The sequence below is a fragment of the Nicotiana tabacum genome, chromosome 18 (assembly GCF_000715075.1).
Source record: "Nicotiana tabacum cultivar K326 chromosome 18, ASM71507v2, whole genome shotgun sequence".
Classification (NCBI taxonomy): domain Eukaryota; kingdom Viridiplantae; phylum Streptophyta; class Magnoliopsida; order Solanales; family Solanaceae; genus Nicotiana; species Nicotiana tabacum.
In genome coordinates, this window is record NC_134097.1 from 5,030,293 (window position 1) to 5,050,773 (window position 20,481).

General features: G+C 35.1%; 1 protein-coding gene across 4 annotated transcripts; it reads left to right on the forward strand.

Moving 5' to 3' along the window:
* The first annotated feature begins 1,599 nt into the window (after positions 1-1,599).
* Positions 1,600-20,231, forward strand: LOC107776855 (protein REDUCED CHLOROPLAST COVERAGE 2). 4 transcript variants are annotated; one of them, XM_075236550.1, is made up of 24 exons: positions 1,600-2,213; positions 3,230-3,291; positions 3,424-3,516; positions 4,323-4,401; positions 8,629-8,988; positions 9,620-9,684; positions 9,808-9,939; positions 10,345-10,386; positions 10,467-10,982; positions 11,078-11,235; positions 13,141-13,621; positions 13,716-13,778; positions 13,867-13,968; positions 14,883-15,191; positions 15,278-15,370; positions 15,464-15,565; positions 15,645-15,749; positions 15,957-16,090; positions 16,444-16,627; positions 16,727-16,858; positions 16,943-17,055; positions 17,319-17,400; positions 17,510-19,636; positions 19,749-20,231. In XM_075236550.1, the coding sequence occupies exons 1-24, from the start codon at positions 2,144-2,146 to the stop codon at positions 19,758-19,760; spliced, it is 5,616 nt and encodes a 1,871-aa protein (XP_075092651.1). In that variant the 5' UTR covers positions 1,600-2,143; the 3' UTR covers positions 19,761-20,231. The 4 variants fall into 4 exon arrangements, with proteins under 4 accessions (XP_075092651.1, XP_075092650.1, XP_075092652.1 ...); XM_075236549.1 differs by having other exon boundaries at positions 1,622-2,213; positions 4,329-4,401; positions 16,931-17,055; XM_075236551.1 differs by having other exon boundaries at positions 1,622-2,213; positions 4,329-4,401.
* The last annotated feature ends 250 nt before the right edge of the window (positions 20,232-20,481 follow it).

Consider the following 20,481-nt stretch of genomic DNA (forward strand, 5'->3'; position numbering starts at 1 on the left):
TATTTATACATTAATATCCTAAGTATTAGGTTTAACGGTTATTTTGATATATATTATATTTTGTTAAGAGTATTTTTGGTAAGAAGAAAAGTCAAAACTGCTTCTGCTTCTGTTTTTAGGAAGAAACTATTTTTTTCTACTTCTCAAAAAATGTTTCTGCTTCTTCCCAAAAGCACTTTTTTTCCGCAAAAAAACTTGGCCAAACACCTCAAGTTAGGAGAAAAAAAGTGCTTTTAAGAAGAAAAAAAAATACTTTTGGGATAGAAGCTTGGCCAAACAAGCTATAAGTCAAAAAAAAAGAGCCTATCATTACATATCTATTTTCTCACTTTAAAAATACCGAGAATGAGAAAAACTATAGGTCTGACAAAAAGAGGGAAAACACAGCTTACATAGGGTTGGCCACGTTAATTATGTTACTTAATTGAATGTTAATTCAAATCCTATTTGGCACTCAAATTTGCCACTTATGCTCAAATGGAACAATTTGTATTAAAAGCGAACCCTTTCTCATTTCTTAACTATGACCAATGAATTAATTAGTTCAATTCTGTGCACTAATAATAGTAATAATTTTTACACTATCAACTTAAGTTAAGAGTTATTTTTGATACCAAGAAGGAGAATAATAATATGTTATAGCTAGTTCAACTATACGAATACGTAATAACATAAAAATTTTATTACATTGCTAGTATTTATTAGTATAACTTATTCAATTAAAAGAAACGAAGGAAAAAAAAGGGAAGAAATGTTGGTGCTTACACGTAAATGTGTCTTCAGAACCAAATTATCTATATAACGTGGCATTAGATTAAACCCTTAAAATCTACTATTTCAAAATAAACCTCTTATACTCTAAACCAAAGCCAAATTGAACTGTTTTTTTTTCAACTTCTTTTTTAAGAAATAATTAAGTAAATAAGAATATGCTCTATCAAATAGCTTATATATTGTTTAAATGATAAGGTCACGCCTTTCAATATAGTAGATTGAGAGAAGACAGAAGTCCTGAGTTTAAGTCTTACCGTTACTTATTATAAAATAAAAAAAGTTTTACGCATATTTGACTCATAAAAAAGAATCAAGTCCGAGTGAATGGGTGTATTATGGAAAATAGTTAAGTAAATAAAAGTTAACTCTTTATAACAGGTTACGACTTTTAAATAAAATGATCTCACACACTTCCAACTCCCGAAACCTATGTGGAAAAAAATTCACTACTACAAAAATAGAAATTAACGACTGACAAATTCTGCAGCTAAACAGAAAAAATTCAATTAGCGACACATTATCTAAAAATATTGTTAGCTACGAGCTTGTTACACAAATAGCTGGCCAGATTCACTATTTACTTTTTCTAGCCGGTAAACATAGATTATACATAGTTATACATATATTATACATATATTATATATGCATCGGCTATTTTTAGTTTAAGAGATTAGGTGTGTGGCTATTTAGATTAATTAAATTTGTACCTTATTTCAGTTTTTTAAGTGATTGGTCAAAAAGTTTGAAGATGATAACAAGATTTTTAACATTTTCTTGAGTAATATAGTTGCTTCTAGTCCACTTAATGACAAAAAATAAAACTCACAAATGGAAAAGAAAGAAAGAAAGAGAAGAAGAATGGAAGAGAAATGAGAGGTCTGAAATTGCCAGCCTTACATTCTTCTGATATACATACCATGTACAAACAAGAAAAATGCTAAAAGCTCTTAGGCTATGGGTTGGATTGTGTATTACCTTATCCTATCTCCAAAAAAATAAAACCCCTCTTTATTTTTCTCCTATTTCTCTCTTTTCCTATATCCTCTTAGTTATACTCTCAAGAACAACAAAGTGAAAAAACAAAACAAAAAAAAAAATCATAGTCTTATTCTTTCCCTTACCTTAATTTTTCATTCATAATATTCTTCTTATCTTGCTTCTTTTAAGTTCTCTTCTACTAATAAAAAGCTTCCATTTGCATTTTCTTGATATATATGAAAATGGATTTTCATTATTCTTATTCCTCATGTGAATATATGGGAATTTGAAATTCTTTGTGTATTGCTAGTGTTATTCATTTGTGTAAGATTTTATTGGAAAAGAATTCGAACACGCCGCGTTTTACTGGGAAGTTTGAGGAAGAGAAATAATGGCTCCTAAAACTGGAAAAAATAAGCCACACAAAGTTAAGGGGGAGAAGAAGAAGAAAGAAGAGAAAGGTATTTGTGCTATCTACCTTATCTTATTATCTTGAATAGATTTTCATGGCTTTTTCCCTTTGTCTTTTCCTATTTATCAAAATTTTAATCAATGACTTGAATAAATTGTTTTACTATGGAGTTTTACCATCTTTTACATTTTTCTTCATGTTTAGTAAGTTTCCAAATTAGTCATGTTTCTAACTTTTTATGTCTTCTTTTTCTAAACCAATGTAGTTTGCAGTAAAATTGCAATATTTTTTTTTAATTCAATTACACTTGAACTCCTAATTTATGAATAAAATAATTTTTAAAATTATTTCTTCTCAAGTCCACCACGTTATATTAAAATATTACTTCGCGGTTCAAGCTATCTCATCACTTCAAAAATTCACCTACCACATGCCAACTTTTTATAAGTGTTTAGGTTATATACACTGATTGTGTAAAAATATGAAAAGAAATAAGTTTTTGATAAGGTAAACAAAATATTTATAATAAATATTAATTAGTTACAATCATAAAATCAACAACAATAACATACCCAGTATTATCCCACACTGTAGGGTCTGGGTAGGGTAGTGTGTACGCAGACCTTATCCCTACCTTGTAGGGATAAAGAGAATGTTTTCAATAGACCATCGGCTCAAGAAAGCATAAGCACTACATTAATAAAAATATAGATAAGAAGGGACAGTACCAAAAAGCCGTATACAAGCAGAATAAAAATAACAAGATAGTAAGGTGATCAACAATGAAAGAAAACAACGGTTAGTCATAAAAACCTACTACCAACAGAAAGCAAGACTACATGTCAATACTACTGTTATGAACACTCTAGACTAACTCAATTGTTATTACTTGTTAAACTATATTAGTAGTAAAAAATTCTCTATTGTCAGGGTATATAATTTAAATCTCGAAACGAAATCATTGTTCATGCAACGACTATATATATTAATATATTTATTTATTTATTTGGCTTTTCTACTGTATTTTCTTTTATAACTTTGCCGGTGTTAATTCTTGAATTACAGTTTTGCCAAACGTTATAGAGATAACGGTGGGAACACCTGAAGATTCGCAAGTGTTGCTTAAGGTAAAGTTACAATGACAGTTAATTTTTAACGGTAGTTCGTTGAAAAAAGGAAAAGAAAATTAACGGTAGTTGGAAGAGAATAATATGGTGCACGTATATGACTTTTGTCAAAATTACAATCGTTGACTTTAGGGAATATCAACGGACAAGATCTTAGATGTGAGAAAGCTCTTAGCCGTCAATGTGGAGACATGTCACGTGACCAATTACTCCTTGTCACATGAGGTAACATTTTATAATTTATTTTCTTTTCTTTTGGATATTTTACTCTTAAATTAGATATTGCATGTCATTTTCATCTTCCATTCAGAAAATAATTCATTTTTTGGAAAAAATGCAACCAAAAAAATTTGCTTTATCATGTGGCACTGAGCCATTTAATTGTAGAAACAAGTTTGCTAGAGTAAAATAATAATAAAAAATTGTATAATTAGGTTCAATTTGTTACAAATTAATATTAAAGAAAATGATTGATGTAAAGAGCTTTATGAAAATTAAGTGGTTAAAATATAATTGTGTTTATTAAACCATAATTTTATCCAAATAAAAAGGCAAGGTATCTGTTTTACTGCGTTAGGTATCAACACGACAACACTATGGTTTTTCAACCTAAATGGTTAGTATTTGATTATATTTCAAATGTTTCTAAATTTTTAAATTATAAATGTTAAAATATTTTGAAGCATTTTTAAACTCCTACTACTCTCATACTATATTGAAGTGCAGAATATCAAATGTTATTTATTTTAAAAATTATATCTTTCACTTTTTATTCTCAGAGTTCTCTCGTTTCCTGGTAAGGAATTATATTATACTATCAAATATCAGTAATAAAATTAATTTATACGAATCAATGTTGATTAACATTATAGTAAGTTTATTATCATACTTTCTAAGTAATCAAAACTTTATTAATGTAAATAATTATATCTGTAATTAAGTTTTACTTAATATGATAAATTTTAAAAATTTAAATGGTTAAACTCTTTTTTATATAGATAAATAGAAAATAATGGTGCCATTTTGGAAAGGGACAGGTGCGAGGAACAAGGCTAAAAGATACAGTGGAGATTGTTTCGCTCAAACCGTGCCACCTCAGCCTGGTCGAAGGTACTATTCTCTATGCTTTCGGTCCCACCTGATATGCAGTACTAACAAAATGCGAAAATATATATATATAAAGAGTAATATTTAATTTATATATGCAGTATAATTTGTCAAAAAAAGTAATAGCTACACCTTTAGGGCTCGTTTGGTACGAGGGATAATAGATAACTAATCCCGAGATTAAATTTGAGATGAATTTATCCCACGTTTGATTGAAATAAAATCACGGTATAACTAATCCGGAGATTAGTTATTCCGATATTGTGGTATTAATTTTATCCATATAGAATGATGAAATAGCAATCCCCAAATAACTAAATCCGAGATAATTAGTCCTAGGATAACTTGTTTCCAACCAAACGATCCTTTTGAAATCTTTATAACAATTTTAGGTTCAAAATTTTTGGGCGGCATATATTTTTGAAAACTATACTTTGAAGTTTTCGAAAGCCAAATGTGCAAACTCAAAGTTAGTTTTTAATTTCTTGAAGGATTAATGTGTTGAGTCTAAAGATCTTTTGCCGCTTCTTTTTTGTTAAATTTTGAAATTTTCAAAACAATGTTACCTAAAGTCATGAAAGATAATGTTGCGGTCACTAATAATTTTTCGTAAAAAATAAATGTGAATACTCATATATTTTCTAAAATAACTAACTGCATGAGTTTGTAGTGGAGCATTGCAGTCAAGAATGTAAGTCCAAACCTAAGATGGCCCAAGTGATTGAGTTTATGTCATAATTTGTGGCAACGAGCACGTAGAATTTTAACGTGACAGAGGCATCACTATTCACCTCAACCAATGCCTCATAAAAGTTTTTAATGTTCAGGATGCCAAGTTATTTATATAATGATATTCAGTATATATCTATATTATTATAAAAGTATAAATACAATGTTGGTTTACAAAAATAACCTTATAATATTAAGCATAATAATTAATGATAAAAGGATATAACCGGAATTGTAGATATTAGCCTTATAATACTATTAGTTTTAGGATATAATACTACACATTAGGAATCATACATGATTACCTTTAGGAATCCTATTAATATAATTACTCTCGGGCTTAGGATATACTTCTTAAAAATTTCTATTACTAATTTAATTTAAAAACGTATTATAATGTCCAATTACTAATTTAATTTGAGAATGTATTATATTGTCCAAATCCATTTAGAAAAAATGAGAGCATATATTATTATAAAATCATAAATATAATATTAATACATCAAAATAGCCCTAAAATATGAAACAAAAGAACTCATAGGGAAAAGACATTACTGCAATAACCTATTTTTTGGACTATAATACCTTCTATGCCAATTTTTAATATTTAAGATTTTAAATTAATAAAACTTTGTCTATTAAATTCTCATTACAAATATGTAGGAAGTTTTAATAAAATTAATTTCATAAGAATCCTTCGTATTGGCAATACATTACCACTACATAATGTCCAATACAAAGAAAAAATAAAAGTAATATTAAATAGACTGCATAAAGAGTTGAAATTGAGAAAATAATATCCCCACAATAATATATTTTATTTTATATCTGAACTATTTTTCTACTCAAATAATATTTTTTAATCAATTTTTCGTGTAATATTGAAAAATACTCAATTACTAAACAACAACTAAGAAAATATTTAAGAATATAAATGTGCGAGAAAGAGAAAAAAAAGGTTGGTAAGAGTCAATACCACTAATGATTCTACAATCATAAAGATCTAAAAGTGAAATATCTTATCAATCTTTTACTCTTTGAAAATAAAATTTATGGTGGATAAAATTATAATTAAGATTAAATATTCAAAACAAGAGATGAACAAATATTAAGATCTGAATCAACATAGAATAAATTATTTTTTATGTTAAAATCAAATAATTAAATCTTTTAATTAATTATTTAGCAAAAGAATCCAATTCAATTATTTCTTAAATTCATCATATGAGTAAAATTCTTATTCAAGTTAAAAAAAATCTTAGGGTATATAAATTTATTCCATAAAAAGAGCATTAGAACACAAAGTAAAAATGTAGTATATTATTAAGAATCAAAATGCTATACAAGTATATGAGGAAGCACAATCAAGGCTATATCCTAAACAAGAACAAGCTTTCAAAACTATATTATAAAGAGTCGACTCTGGTATAACGAAATTATTCTTTGTAGATGCCTCCAGCGGAATCGAAATAATATTTCAATGTCATGAATTACTTGCAAGTATCATATCAAGAGACATGACATTGTTAGCAATAATAGCAAGTGGTGTACCAACAACGATTTTATTGTGAGGCCACCCACTTTAGATTTGATATACATCTTCAAACAACTTAAATAACTATCACAAATATATCAAATCAGAGCAATTGTGCTAAATTTATAAGGAAAGCAAAATCGATAATATGGGATGAAGCACTTATAGCTAAGTGTCAAACGATCGAAATAATTGCCCGGAGTTCTAGAAATATATTGGATATTAATGAATCATTTGTGAAAAATTAATGGTTTGGAATGTGATTTTTGTCAAGTAATACCAGTAGTTTCAAAATCGACAAAAGCCGAGACTTTAAAAGCTAGCTTGCCAAAGTTATACTCTGGCATCAAACAAAAAAGATTCAACTGACAAGAAATATAAAGTAAGAATAGATCCAGTATCCAGTATCTTTTTGCTTCGTGTCGGAAATGAAGAAGAGCATCCAATAAAATATGATTTGGTTCTTCCTGAACATTTGATTATCAATCCCAATGGTAATAGTAGTGCATTTAATAAGAGAAATATTTCTATCATTAGATTTTGTGCAAATTGCATGATAGAATTAAAAAAGAATCTTAACTAGCAGAAATGAATATTTCGATCAACTAAATAAAAGGTTGATTGCAAAATTTTATAGTAAAAATAAAATATTTTTTAATTTTTGACTCAGCAGAAAATGATACCAATAATTACTACAAAGAAGAATACTTAAATACTTTAATACCAAATGGTATTCTACCATACATGTTTGTTGTCAAATTTCTTATTTCTTACGTATGTTAGAGTCACGGTATATATAATATACTAAGTTAAAATTGATCTTTCATTGTATATAGGTTAATTTTGAAGAAAACATATGTCCGACATGCTACTGAAAAACTTAGATACGCTAAATAACTTATGTAATAGCACACATATGGTATATAGAAGTTTTGACAATAACGTCATAGATGCAAAAATTATGATATTGGCTAATGTGCTACTAAGTATATTCGTATCCCTCAATTAAACTTCCGTCTTACGAAACTAAGGAATATCATTTTAAATTTGTGTGAAAATAATTTTTAGTATGTTTATGTTTTGCACTAATAAATAAAGCATAAGGACAAACATCATAAATATTGGACTATATTTACCGCAATATGTTTTCTTGCATGAACAACTGTATGTTACACTTTCAAGAGGGATATCAAGATCGACAACAAGAGTTCTGGTTAAGACAGAGCAACCAACGCATTACGAGGAAACATACACAAATAATTATTATCCACAAAGAAGTGTTCGTTAAGATACCATCATATTAAATACTTTTAAACTATAATATATAGTTATCTAACTAACTTGACAAAATTGATCGTTTTGTGTAAGTTTTGATGATGTCCTTTTTATTTTAAATTCATGTATTATGCTAATGTAATAATATTTTTCGGCATTTAAATGATTGTTGTTTTATTATACATAAAATTTCTCTCATTAATGAAATTGTATTGTTCCTTCTTATAAATAAATATTTAAATTATCACGTGTCATTATTAATGTGCAACGCACGTTCATAGATACTAATATATATATGCAAGATTTCTGCCGAAGTTTATGACATTCGATAACCCCTAAATATTACTCATAGGTCCGCCTTTGGCTTGCATTAGTGTTACACAAAAAATATGCTAGCATTAATTAACATAATGTAACTTTCTTATTTTATATGACATTTCTTTTTATACTTAGTATGACACTATTCATATTTTAATATAAATATAATTTTCATAACTTTCAAAGTATTAAAATCTAATTAAATACAAAAAATATGCTAGCATTAATTAACATAATGTAACTTTCTTATTTTATATGACATTTCTTTTTATACTTAGTATGACACTATTCATATTTCAATATAAATATAATTTTCATAACTTTCAAAGTATTAAAATCTAATTAAATTTTCTTTTATTTTATTTATTGTGCAGAGGATTATACAGAAGAACAATCAGTGGCTCATATTAGAAGACTTCTGGACATAGTGGCCTGCACCACTTCTTTCGGCGGTTCATCTTCTTCACCCAAACCGACCGGCCGAACCGGTTCAACCGAACCCGGTCCAGAAAATGCCGAATCAAAATCAAGCAAGCCCAAAAGCCAGGAACCGAAAAAGGCGGCCGGTTCACCTAAGGCCAAGCCGTCGAAACCAGATGCCACCGCCGTATGCGGCGGCGAAGACGCCGGCGACTCGGCGGAGAAAGGCGACCCAGCAATGATGTGTCCCCCACCCCGGTTGGGACAGTTTTATGACTTTTTCTCCTTTGCTCATCTCACCCCTCCAATCCAATGTGAGTTTTAAATTTTAATTCTATATTTTTTTTGTAATATGTAACTAAGTTTACTAATTTTCATTATTGGGTTTATGCTATATATGCTTCATCCGTTTTTCAGTTCATGTGACATACTTTGACTCAATGCTGTATATAAGATTGAAAGGAAAGATTTTTGAAACTTGTAATATTAAATACGTCATCTCTTTGTTTTGGATAAAATGAAAAATTTGAAGTTAAATTATTTTTTAATTATAAAAATATGTTATTCTTTGTTGAATGGAGAAATAAAAAAATAGTGTGATATAAACTAGAATGAAGGGAGTGTTTTTTTTATTATTTGATTAACAAAAAAGTCTTCAACTTTTCGTTTCAGTTTTTTTAATTTGTGAAATTAGTGAAAATGTAGAGTTAAAGGTTACATCTTCAAGTTATTAAAAAGTTGAGAAGAATACCCTTTCTATTGTTTTTAAAATGGGGTGCAAAGAAATAAATAGTTCAATTTATTGGATCTGGAAATGCACGGGAGAGTCTCTCTACCTTCTAGGTAGGGGTAAGGTGTGCGTACACATTACCCTTCTCAGGCCCACTTGCGGGATTACACTGGGTTTGTTGTTGTTGTTGGTAATTTGTTGTTTGATTTATGCAGATATTAGGAGATCAAGTCGACCATTCCTTGAGGATAAAACAGAAGATGATTTTTTCCAAATAGATGTGAGCTTTCTTTGTTTTAAATATAATGTGGCAAGGTTTGCAAATAGTGAGGGTTCTTAAATTTTAGAACTCTATCTATATGGAGTCATTGTTTTGAATAATGATTCTTGAAATATATTACAGGTCCGGATTTGCAGTGGCAAGCCAACAACCATTGTTGCTTCTCAGACGGGTTTCTATCCTGCTGGAAAACGCGCTCTTTTGTGTCACTCTTTGGTTGGATTATTGCAACAATTAAGTCGAGTTTTTGATGCTGTGAGTAAGAATGTGTTTTCTTAAAACTTTTATCGTCTATCGAACCTACAAAGGTTCAGTATGTAGTGGCCAGTGGCGGAGCTAGAATTTTCACTAAAAGAGGTTAAAATATAAAGAAGTAAACCTATAAAGAAGCCAAGAAGAGTCAATATATAGCATATATATACATGTATGTGTCGCTTTGCGACATCTGAGGCTCCAAGGCCATTTTGCATTCGCGGCCATGCGGTTTACATTTGCGAGCTGCACAATTGCGAACAAGAGTTCGCAATTGCGGTATCTGCAGGTGGGTAAAAATAGAGGATTTCGAAATTAGCTCATTTTATTCCATTTTTGAGATCTAGATTTCACCTAGTGGCAATGACTATATATTCCATTTCATTGTTAACTGTTTGTTTGTTCCAGGCATACAAGGCTCTCATGAAAGCTTTCACCGAGCACAATAAGGTTAGTAACATTTGAGATTATCTTGGTTTCAAGAATGTAAAAAACAATGAATGCTCAAGAATGGTTATCTTTTCTTACAGTTTGGGAACCTTCCTTATGGTTTTCGAGCGAACACATGGGTTGTCCCTCCGTTTGTTACTGACAATCCAGCTACTTTTCCTCCACTTCCGATGGAAGATGAGAATTGGGGAGGAAATGGAGGTGGACAAGGAAGAGATGGCAAACATGATCATAGGCCATGGGCAAAGGAATTTGCTATTCTTGCAGCTATGCCTTGTAAAACGGCGGAAGAAAGGCAAATACGAGATAGGAAAGCGTTTTTACTTCACAGTCTATTCGTCGATGTGTCAGTTCTCAAAGCTGTTGCTGCCATAAAGCATCTAGCGGACAACAGCCAAAATGGAACAAATCAGTCCAGTTCATACGAGGAAAGAATTGGAGATCTTCTAATCAGTGTGACAAAAGACATCTCAGATGCAAGCAAGAAATTGGACAACAAAAATGATGGGAATCAGGTCCTGAGCATGTCCGCGGAGGAGCTTGCAAAGAGAAATTTGTTAAAAGGCATAACTGCAGATGAGAGTGCTACAGTTCATGTCAGTTTGAATATAAATTTGTTTTCTCTTTCGTCATTTATCTGCAAGTAGATTTTGTTTATCTTATGATGTTATTTTTTCGTTTTTATTTGTAGGATACTTGTACCTTGGGTGTAGTGGTTGTTAGACACTGTGGCTACACAGCTATTGTAAAAGTTGCAGCTGAGGTGAACTGGGGGTCTAATCCCATTCCTCAGGACATTGAAATTGATGACCAGGCGGAGGGAGGTGCCAATGCATTAAATGTTAACAGGTCAGTTGAGTTAACCAGAATCAGATACCAATAAGATTAAGGGATAATTTCTTGGGCCGCCCAAAACAATAATAGCTGGCAAATGTATATGTTTTGTATATTACGTTTAAATATACATATAATATAGATAAATATACATAAATGTACATATAATATACATATCATATACATAGTCAGTGCATATATTTTGGATATTTGGGCTACTGCCTGTATTTGAATCAGTTTGGATTCATGGCGGGGCGATCGATTATGGAAGCCATTCATCTGGTGAGGAGATTGGTAGAGCAGTATAGGGAGAGAAAGAAGGACCTATACATGGTGTTTATAGACCTAGAAAAGGCGTATGATAAAGTCCCGAGTGAGGTTTTGCGGAGATATTTGGAGGTTAGCGGCGTTCCGGTAGCATACACTAGGATAATCAAGGACATGTATGATGGTGCTAAGACTTGGGTGAGGACAATGAGAGGTGACTCGAATCTCTTTCCAGTAGTGATGGGGTTGCACCAGGGATCGACTCTTAGCCCGTTCTTATTTGCTCTGGCGATGGATGTGCTGACTCGGCACATTCAAGGGGAGGTGTCATGGTGCATGTTATTTGCCGATGACATAGTGCTGATTGATGAGACGAGAAGCGGGGTTAACGCGAGGCTGGAGGTCTGGAGACAGACCCTAGAGTCTAAAGGTTTCAAGTTAAGTTGGACCAAAACAGAATACTTGGAGTGTAAGTTCAGTGACGAGACTTATGAAGCGCACGTGGATGTGAAACTTGATACCCAAGTCATCCCGAGGAGGGGTAGTTTCAAGTATCTCGGGTCTATATTTCAAGGTAACGGGGAGATTGATGATGAGGTCTCCCACCGTATCGGTGCGGGGTGGATGAAATGGAGGCTCTCATCCAGTGTTTTGTGTGATAAGAAGGTGCTACCAAGACTTATGGGTAAGTTCTACAGAGTGCTGGTTAGACCTACTATGTTGTATGGGGCTGAGTGTTGGCCAGTAAAGAACTCCCATGTTCAAACATATGAAAGTAGCAGAAATGAGGATGTTGAGATGCATGTGTGGGCATACAAGGAGAGATAAGATTAGGACCGAAGTTATTCGGGACAAAGTAGGAGTGGCCCCCGTGGAGGACAAGATGCGGGAGTTGAGGCTGAGATGGTTCGGGCATGTGCAGGGTAGGAGTACGGATGCTCCTGTTAGGAGGTGTGAGAGGTTGACCGTGGCAGGGCTAAGAAGGGGTAGAGGTAGGTCGGGGAAGTATTGGGGAGAGGTGATTAGGCAGGACATGACGCTACTTCAGCTCATCGAGGACATGACTCGGGATAGAAGGATGTGGAGGTCGAAGATTAGGGTTGTAGGCTAGTAGGTAGTCGAGAGTTCCCCGTTCTTTTTAGTAGTATTAGTAGCTCTCTTGTTTTTTTTTCGTATTCTTTGACCTCTAGTATTTGCTTATTGTTTCGTTCACTCCGTGTTTCGTATTTTCCTGTTTGTTACTATTTGATGCTACTTTTTCTTTTACTTCTTGTTTTGTTGTTGTTGTTATTGTTGTTGCTGTAGTTGTCTTTTCCCCCTTTTCCTTATCGTCATTTGTCCCCCTATTCTTTCTTTCTTCTTCGTCTTCTTCCTTTCCCTCTCTTTTCACCTTTTCTTGAGCCGAGGGTCTATCGGAAACAACCTCTCTACCTCTCCAGGTAGGGGTAAGGTCTGCATACACACTACCCTCCCCAAACCCCACTTGTGTGATTGTACTGAGTATGTTGTTGTTGTTGTAGGGCTACTGCCTGTATTTATTTTGGGCCCCGGGCCAAAAATGAAAGAAGTCATCAGATTAATGTATGTACTTCAGCCAATTGTTTCTGATTTTCATGAAATATTTTCCTAACTGTATTCTTCATTTTGGTGCAGCTTGAGAATGCTATTGCACAAGTCATCAACACCTCAGTCATCTAGCCAAGTCCATAAATTACACGGTGCAGATGTCGAAGACGTTGTGGCTGCTAAGTCTTTAGTAAGCCAGGTGCTCGGTGAAAGCTTGCACAAATTACAGGAAGAAGAAAGCAAACAACTGAAATCTATTAGATGGGAGTTGGGTGCATGTTGGGTGCAACATTTGCAAAATCAGGCCTCCGGGAAAGCTGAGTCAAAAAAAGCTGAAGAAGCTAAAGTAGAGCCAGCGGTAAAGGGTCTTGGGAAGCATGGTGGCCTGCTGAAGGATATTAAGAAGAAATCGGATGACAAGATTTCAGGAAAGGAAGTTTCTTCAAGTGACACTAACAAGAAAGAACTAGAGAAACAAGATGAGGAAACAGAGATTCTTTGGAAAAAGGTGCTACCTGAAGCAGCATATTTGCGCCTAAAGGAATCAGAAACTGGTCTTCACCTTAAGGTGTGTAGCAATTTTTGTTGTTACAAGTAACTTTTGCAAGAGGTGATCATATCCAGTTCTTAAAACTAAGTTCTGGTTCTGTTTATTTTGTCAGTCACCTGATGAGTTGATCGATATGGCACATAAATACTACGCTGATACTGCCCTTCCAAAACTGGTTAGTGTGCCTCTATATACTTTGCATGTCTATCCTGCTTCAAAATTGAACTAACGCTTGCTGGTTGCAATATTTGAACTTCTGAAAGGTTGCTGATTTCGGGTCGCTGGAGCTTTCACCTGTCGATGGAAGGACACTGACAGATTTCATGCACACCAGGGGTTTGCAAATGTGCTCCTTGGGGCGCGTGGTAATTGCTTCAGGCCTTACATTTAGTGCAATAAATCTATGAAAGAATGTCCTTTCCAACTTTATTAGTGCAGTCCCCAGCCCCTAATTTTTCCTATATTCTATAGTAAGGGAAGTATAGGTTTCTATTAACTACAACTTAGGAGTTCTCTAAATCTATGTTACTCGGACTCTCCAAAAATGTCGCCGGGTGCGTGTAGGATCTTCCAAATGTACTGTATTTTTAGAGGATCCGACACGGGTGTGGCAGCATTTGAAGAGTTCGCACAACATAGCTCTAAATCGGACACTTATTCTTGCATTGACAAACAAGTATTGAATTAGACTAGAAAGGACCCTAGCTATATCAGGATCTAATAATAGTGCAGCAACAGTACTACGCCTTATTCCCAGCAAGTTGATATCACCTATATGGATCCTTTCCTTTCATTATATTTTGTCTTTCTCAAAGTTCGCCGATTTGATTGGTCTTTTGAGACAACTTCCCTCCATATGATTAACCTGCCTCATAACAGCAATAGCAATACCTTAAAACTCTCTCGTTAGCAGAGTCAGAAACTCTGACCTTTCTAGCTTTTATCCTTTTGGAGAGTCTTATGTGAATAAGAATTGGCTTCAAGAGAAACCAAGTTTTCCTCGAAAAAGAGATTTTACCAAGTTTCTTTACTCCATGTTACAGCTTAAATTCTTTTCTATTGGCTTATTTTAAATCAGTAAATAGGCTCTTTGAGAATCCTGTTCTATAGAATATTGAACAGCGACAGAGGAGTTGAGGGAAGGGAAAGTGGGAACTGTTATTCTCTTTGATGTCTTCTTGGTAGAAATATTGTTCCAACTTCTAAGTTTTATTTTAATTTCTAAGGTTGATATTTAGCATTACTTTCTTTTACTAACCTTTTTTGCTTCTGATGTTAGGTGGAACTTGCAGACAAGCTTCCTCATGTGCAATCTCTTTGTATTCACGAGATGGTCGTTAGAGCTTACAAACACATACTGCAGGCTGTCGTGGCAGCAGTTGATAATATTGCTAATGTCGCTGCATCAATAGCTTCTTGTTTAAATCTATTGCTCGGGACGCCATCTGCCGAAAATGGTGATTCAGATGATGAATTGAAATGGAAATGGATAGAAACTTTTCTGTCGAAGAGGTTTGGGTGGCAGTGGAAGGATGAAAGTCGGCAGGATCTTAGAAAATTTGCCATTCTTCGAGGTCTTTGCCATAAGGTATGCAAATTCGAATGCTAAGAAATCGGTGTCCTGTCTTTAGTAAGTCTTACTCTCCTTATCCGTACTAACAAATACTATTACAGGTAGGACTTGAGCTTGTTCCCAAAGACTATGATGTGGACTCTCCATTTCCTTTCAAGAAGTCGGATATCATAAGCATGGTCCCCGTGTACAAGGTATACACACTAGTTTCCAATTTTTAGATGTGGAATGTGAATTATTAGGAGGACTTCAGGAAGTTTTAACAATGGTATATGTTTCCTTAACAGCATGTTGCGTGCTCGTCAGCGGATGGGCGTACGCTGCTGGAATCATCAAAAACTTCCCTCGACAAAGGCAAACTGGAGGATGCTGTAAACTATGGAACTAAGGTAACACTCGTTGTGGTTGAATGGCACGTCTTGATATATCATTCAAGGTCTCGAACTGATATTTGTTTTAATTGTGAAGGCACTCTCAAAACTCGTGTCTGTCTGTGGTCCTTACCATCGAATGACAGCTGGTGCATACAGTCTCTTAGCTGTGGTACTCTACCACACCGGAGATTTTAATCAGGTATTAGTTTATAATTAGATTCTGAATTGGCTTTAGAAGCAGAGTGTTCTATTTCAGGAAAAAACGTTGTTACAGAAATTCAGCATGTCGCATTGTCTGACTATATTTATTTCGCTGGATGCAACACTAATTTTCTTATACTAGTTTCCTTTAACATGTATGCATCGTGATTTTCTCTCTTATATCTGTAATGTTTCCTCGTAACAGGCTACTATTTATCAACAAAAAGCTTTGGATATTAATGAAAGAGAACTTGGACTTGACCACCCAGATACAATGAAGAGTTATGGAGATTTAGCAGTTTTCTACTACCGACTTCAACACACAGAGTTGGCATTAAAGTATGTGGACTCTTATCTCCCACACAGAAAACTCTGGTGTTCAAAGTCATGTGATTATTTTTTTACGATTAGGACATTGCATCATCTTGAAGGGAGCCTTGACGTTACTGGTAAAGTTGCTGCTATGTGACCAGGAGGTCACGGGTTGGAGCCGTGGAAACAGCCTCTTGCAGAAATGCAGAGTAAGGCTGCTTACAATAGACCCTTGTGGTCCGGCCCTTCCCCGGACCCCGCGCATAGCGGGAGCTTAGTGCACCGGGCTGCCATTTACAACTAGGACATTGCATCATCTTGTATGAGAACACATCGTTATGTTTAATGACAAAAACTGATACCTGTTTTTCTCTATTCAGGTATGTCAATCGTGCCCTCTATCTTTTGCATCTTACTTGTGGACCTTCACATCCAAATACTGCTGCAACATACATAAACGTAGCAATGATGGAAGAAGGTCTCGGAAATGTCCATGTTGCACTTAGGTACCTTCACGAGGCTCTTAAGTGTAACCAGAGACTTCTTGGAGCGGACCACATTCAAGTAATTTCTTTCTCTTCTCTATCTATTATTATGTTTTGAGTGTCTAGAAAATCAACCCGTTGGCATCTTATTTTTAACCGAAATGTTTGTTTCCTCCAGACTGCTGCCAGCTATCATGCTATTGCAATCGCTCTTTCTTTAATGGAAGCATATTCCTTAAGTGTTCAGCATGAACAAACTACGCTTCAGATACTACAAGCTAAACTTGGACCTGATGATTTACGTACTCAGGTAAAAAGTTAGTTTGTAAGTCTGGTCATTCAGTTTGTTCCCGATGATGATCCTCGTGTCAATCTTATTCAGAATTTTCTGCAGGATGCTGCTGCATGGCTTGAGTATTTCGAGTCCAAAGCTCTCGAGCAGCAAGAAGCTGCACGAAATGGTACCCCAAAGCCCGATGCCTCTATCTCTAGCAAAGGCCATCTAAGGTAATATTCTTATCCTCCTTTCTTTCTTTTTCTTCTTTTCCTAATTTTACATTTATTATTTCGTTATAGTTGGAGGAAAAAACTCACTATATTAGTATTAGTATTTTTTTTAAGTAATCTTGCAAAAATTTGTTAGGGTTCTTTTTTCCTATTCCATACTTTCATTCTTTTTCTAGTTACTCTTGGGAAGAACCAGACAAAAGAAATGTGTGACATCTTATATATGCTAATCAAAATTTTGTTTTCCTCATTGATATAAGTAGTGTCTCGGACTTGTTGGATTACATTGCTCCAGATGCAGAGATGAAGGCTAGAGAAGCCCAAAAGAAGCAAGCTCGTGCAAAGGTTTGAGTTTCGACTTCTGTCGTCTGCATTCCCTAATATACACAACCATTTTCTTTTTTAGTTCACTTAACTGAAGTATCTTCTCCACATTTCCTCATCTATCGTACAGGTTAAAGGCAAAGCAGGGCAAAATGGGGGAATAGCGACGGATGAATTTGAGAAGGATGAACTTCTTTCTCCAACTACTCCGGTTGTGGAGAACTCCAGTGATAAAGAGAACAAGTCTGAATTAGACAACAAACAGGAACTACAGATTGCAGACTCCACACCTAAGCAATCTGATCACATTTTGGTAGAACAGACACTAGTGGAGAAAAATGATGACGTGATACAAGAGGATACGTCTGAGGAAGGATGGCAAGAGGCTTTACCCAAAGGCCGTTCAATGATGGCGCGTAAGCTTTCTAGTTCTAGGAGACCTAACCTTGCAAAACTTAACACCAACTTCACGAACGCTTCCCATTTACCAAGAGCTCGAGGTAAAGCCACTAATTTTACATCTCCAAGATCGAGTCCAAATGAATCTACAACATCGTCTACACCATCTCCTGCTTCAAAGAAGTTTGTGAAAAGTGCTGGTTTCAGCCCTAAGCTAAACAGTGCTTCTTCACCAGCTGCTTCCAATCCCAAATCGGCACCCATCAGCCCTTCTCCAACAGAACAAATTGTCAAAACCAATTCGATTGTTAGCTCAATCAGCGTTCAGGCAGCTGGAAAACTATTCTCTTACAAAGAAGTTGCTTTAGCACCACCCGGTACAATTGTAAAAGCAGTGGCAGAGCAATTGCCAAAGGACAATAGTTCAGAACAAAACAAGGAGACTGTGGCAACAGATTCAACTCTGCCGACAACAGCGAGAAACAGTGATGGAGAGCAGGCTCAGAAAGTCGGTGAAGAGAAGCAACATAATGATTCTGGTGGACAAACCTATCAAGCAGTCAATGACCCTCAACAAAGTAAAGAAGAAGGACTTGTATCAGCCAAATCTTCGGAGAGTACAAAAACTGATGCTTCTGGAGAGAAGGAAGGAGATGTCGTCACAGCTTCAGAAGTAAAGACTACTGCTAAAAACAAAGGAGTAGACTCAGCAAATAGCTCGGTTACGGGGATCCAAAATGATGGTTCTTCCACTGATGCAAATGTAACTCCCAAAGTCGATATGCCAGAAAGCAAAGCTGATAAAATCCCCGACACCTCTTCTGATTGTGAACCTGCTGCTGATTCTGCAACAGAGAAGGATGCTAGTCTTACAAATGCAGAAGCTGCAATGGAAGAGAGGAATGATGATGAACCTACCGAAAATGCTAGTACTGTGCCTACTGAATCAGACAAGCAAGGTGATTCTGAGACTGCAAAAGAAACAGCCAAGAAACTTTCGGCAGCTGCACCTCCATTTAATCCATCTACTGTTCCAGTTTTTGGCACTATCCCAGCAGCAGGTTTCAAGGAGCATGGAGGAATATTACCCCCTCCTGTGAATATCCCTCCTCTGCTTACTGTGAATCCTGTTCGTAGATCACCACATCAGTCAGCAACAGCAAGAGTTCCGTATGGCCCACGCTTGTCAGGTGGCTATGGTAGGTCTGGAAATCGAGTTCCACGAAACAAGCCTGTTTTTCTCAATGGTGAACATAATGGAGATGCGAGTCATTTCACTACTCTTCGAATCATGAACCCACATGCAGCCGAGTTTGTCCCTGGTCAACCATGGGTTCCAAATGGCTTTCCGGTCGCTCCAAATGGTTACATGGCTTCACCAAATGGTATGCCCGTTTCACCAAATGGATATGCCATATCACCAAATAGCATACCAGTGTCGCCAGATGGTTCTCCAGCATCTTTGAACGGTATGCCAATGACTCAAAATGACCTTCCAGTTTCTCCGGTTGAGGCAGGAGAATCCCCTTCAGCTGTAATTGTGGAAGGTGCTGCTGAAAACCACGAGATGGCAGAGGCTGATGGGACCGACATGGAACCCTCCAGTAGTTTGGTAACAGCCGACACAGGAAGTCAGCAGATCACTCAGGATCAGGAAGAAGATGAGGAAAAACTGCAATCTGACATGCCTAAAGATGATGACAAATCACAATGTGAAAATGGAGAAAAGTCTGGAGATACAGCTGCACCATCTGATGAGATTGCTGCTTCAAAAGAAACATGCAATTCTGTTTCCCCTGAGGAGAAAGCAACCAAGCGTTGGGGAGATTATAGTGATGGTGAAAATGAGGTTGTTGAGGTACCAAGTTGAAGAGTTACTACATTCATGTTAGTTTTGTCTCTTTACTTTACAGCAGACTGGGGAACCACTTAAGGACAGGAATTGAATTGAGAGTTACTTTCCTGCTTAGGACACACGGTGAAGTTCAAAGTCCGGTAATGCGCTGACTTCCTGGTACAGTTTGAGTTGGTTGAAGCAAGCTTGGTGGAAATTTTTATTAGCTCAACCATAGGTTGCTGCACGGAGATTTATATCGAATCCTAAAGGAACTGAGTCTTTCCATGTATGTGTTAAGTTCCATTTTTCTCTTCAATTTTGTGGGCTCGAACAGAAGAAGCAAAAGATTTGCAACTGTTTCGAGTTTGTCAGGTGATACACTTGAGATGAACAATGGTGCATGAGAAGCAAATCCTCTTCTAAAATTGAGTTCAAGATTGTTTGTTTTCTCCTCACATGCTTTTGCAATAACCAGGTTTGAATGCTGATTACTGTCCTCTAATAAGTGATGCTTTATAGTTTTAGTCTAGAACTTTTTGTATAGTAAAGACAGCTTCATGGATTTTGTAATTTATCTTACCATCCTCCTTGAGTGCAACTCTTTGGCTTCTCGAAATCTACTCTTAACTTGATTTTCTGAGCTTTCCATATGCCTTATTACTTTCACAAATATTTTACCTGATTTGATTTGTACTATTTATTAAAAATAAGGCCATTGTTGCATAAAAGAGATATTCTAGAGGTAATATCTAATTGTTGCTAGGAATTATTTGACAATCACTTGTTTAGATAAAAGGGTAGCCCGGTGCACTAAGTTTCCGCTATGCGCGGAGTCCGGGGAAGGGCCGGACTACAAGAGTCTATTG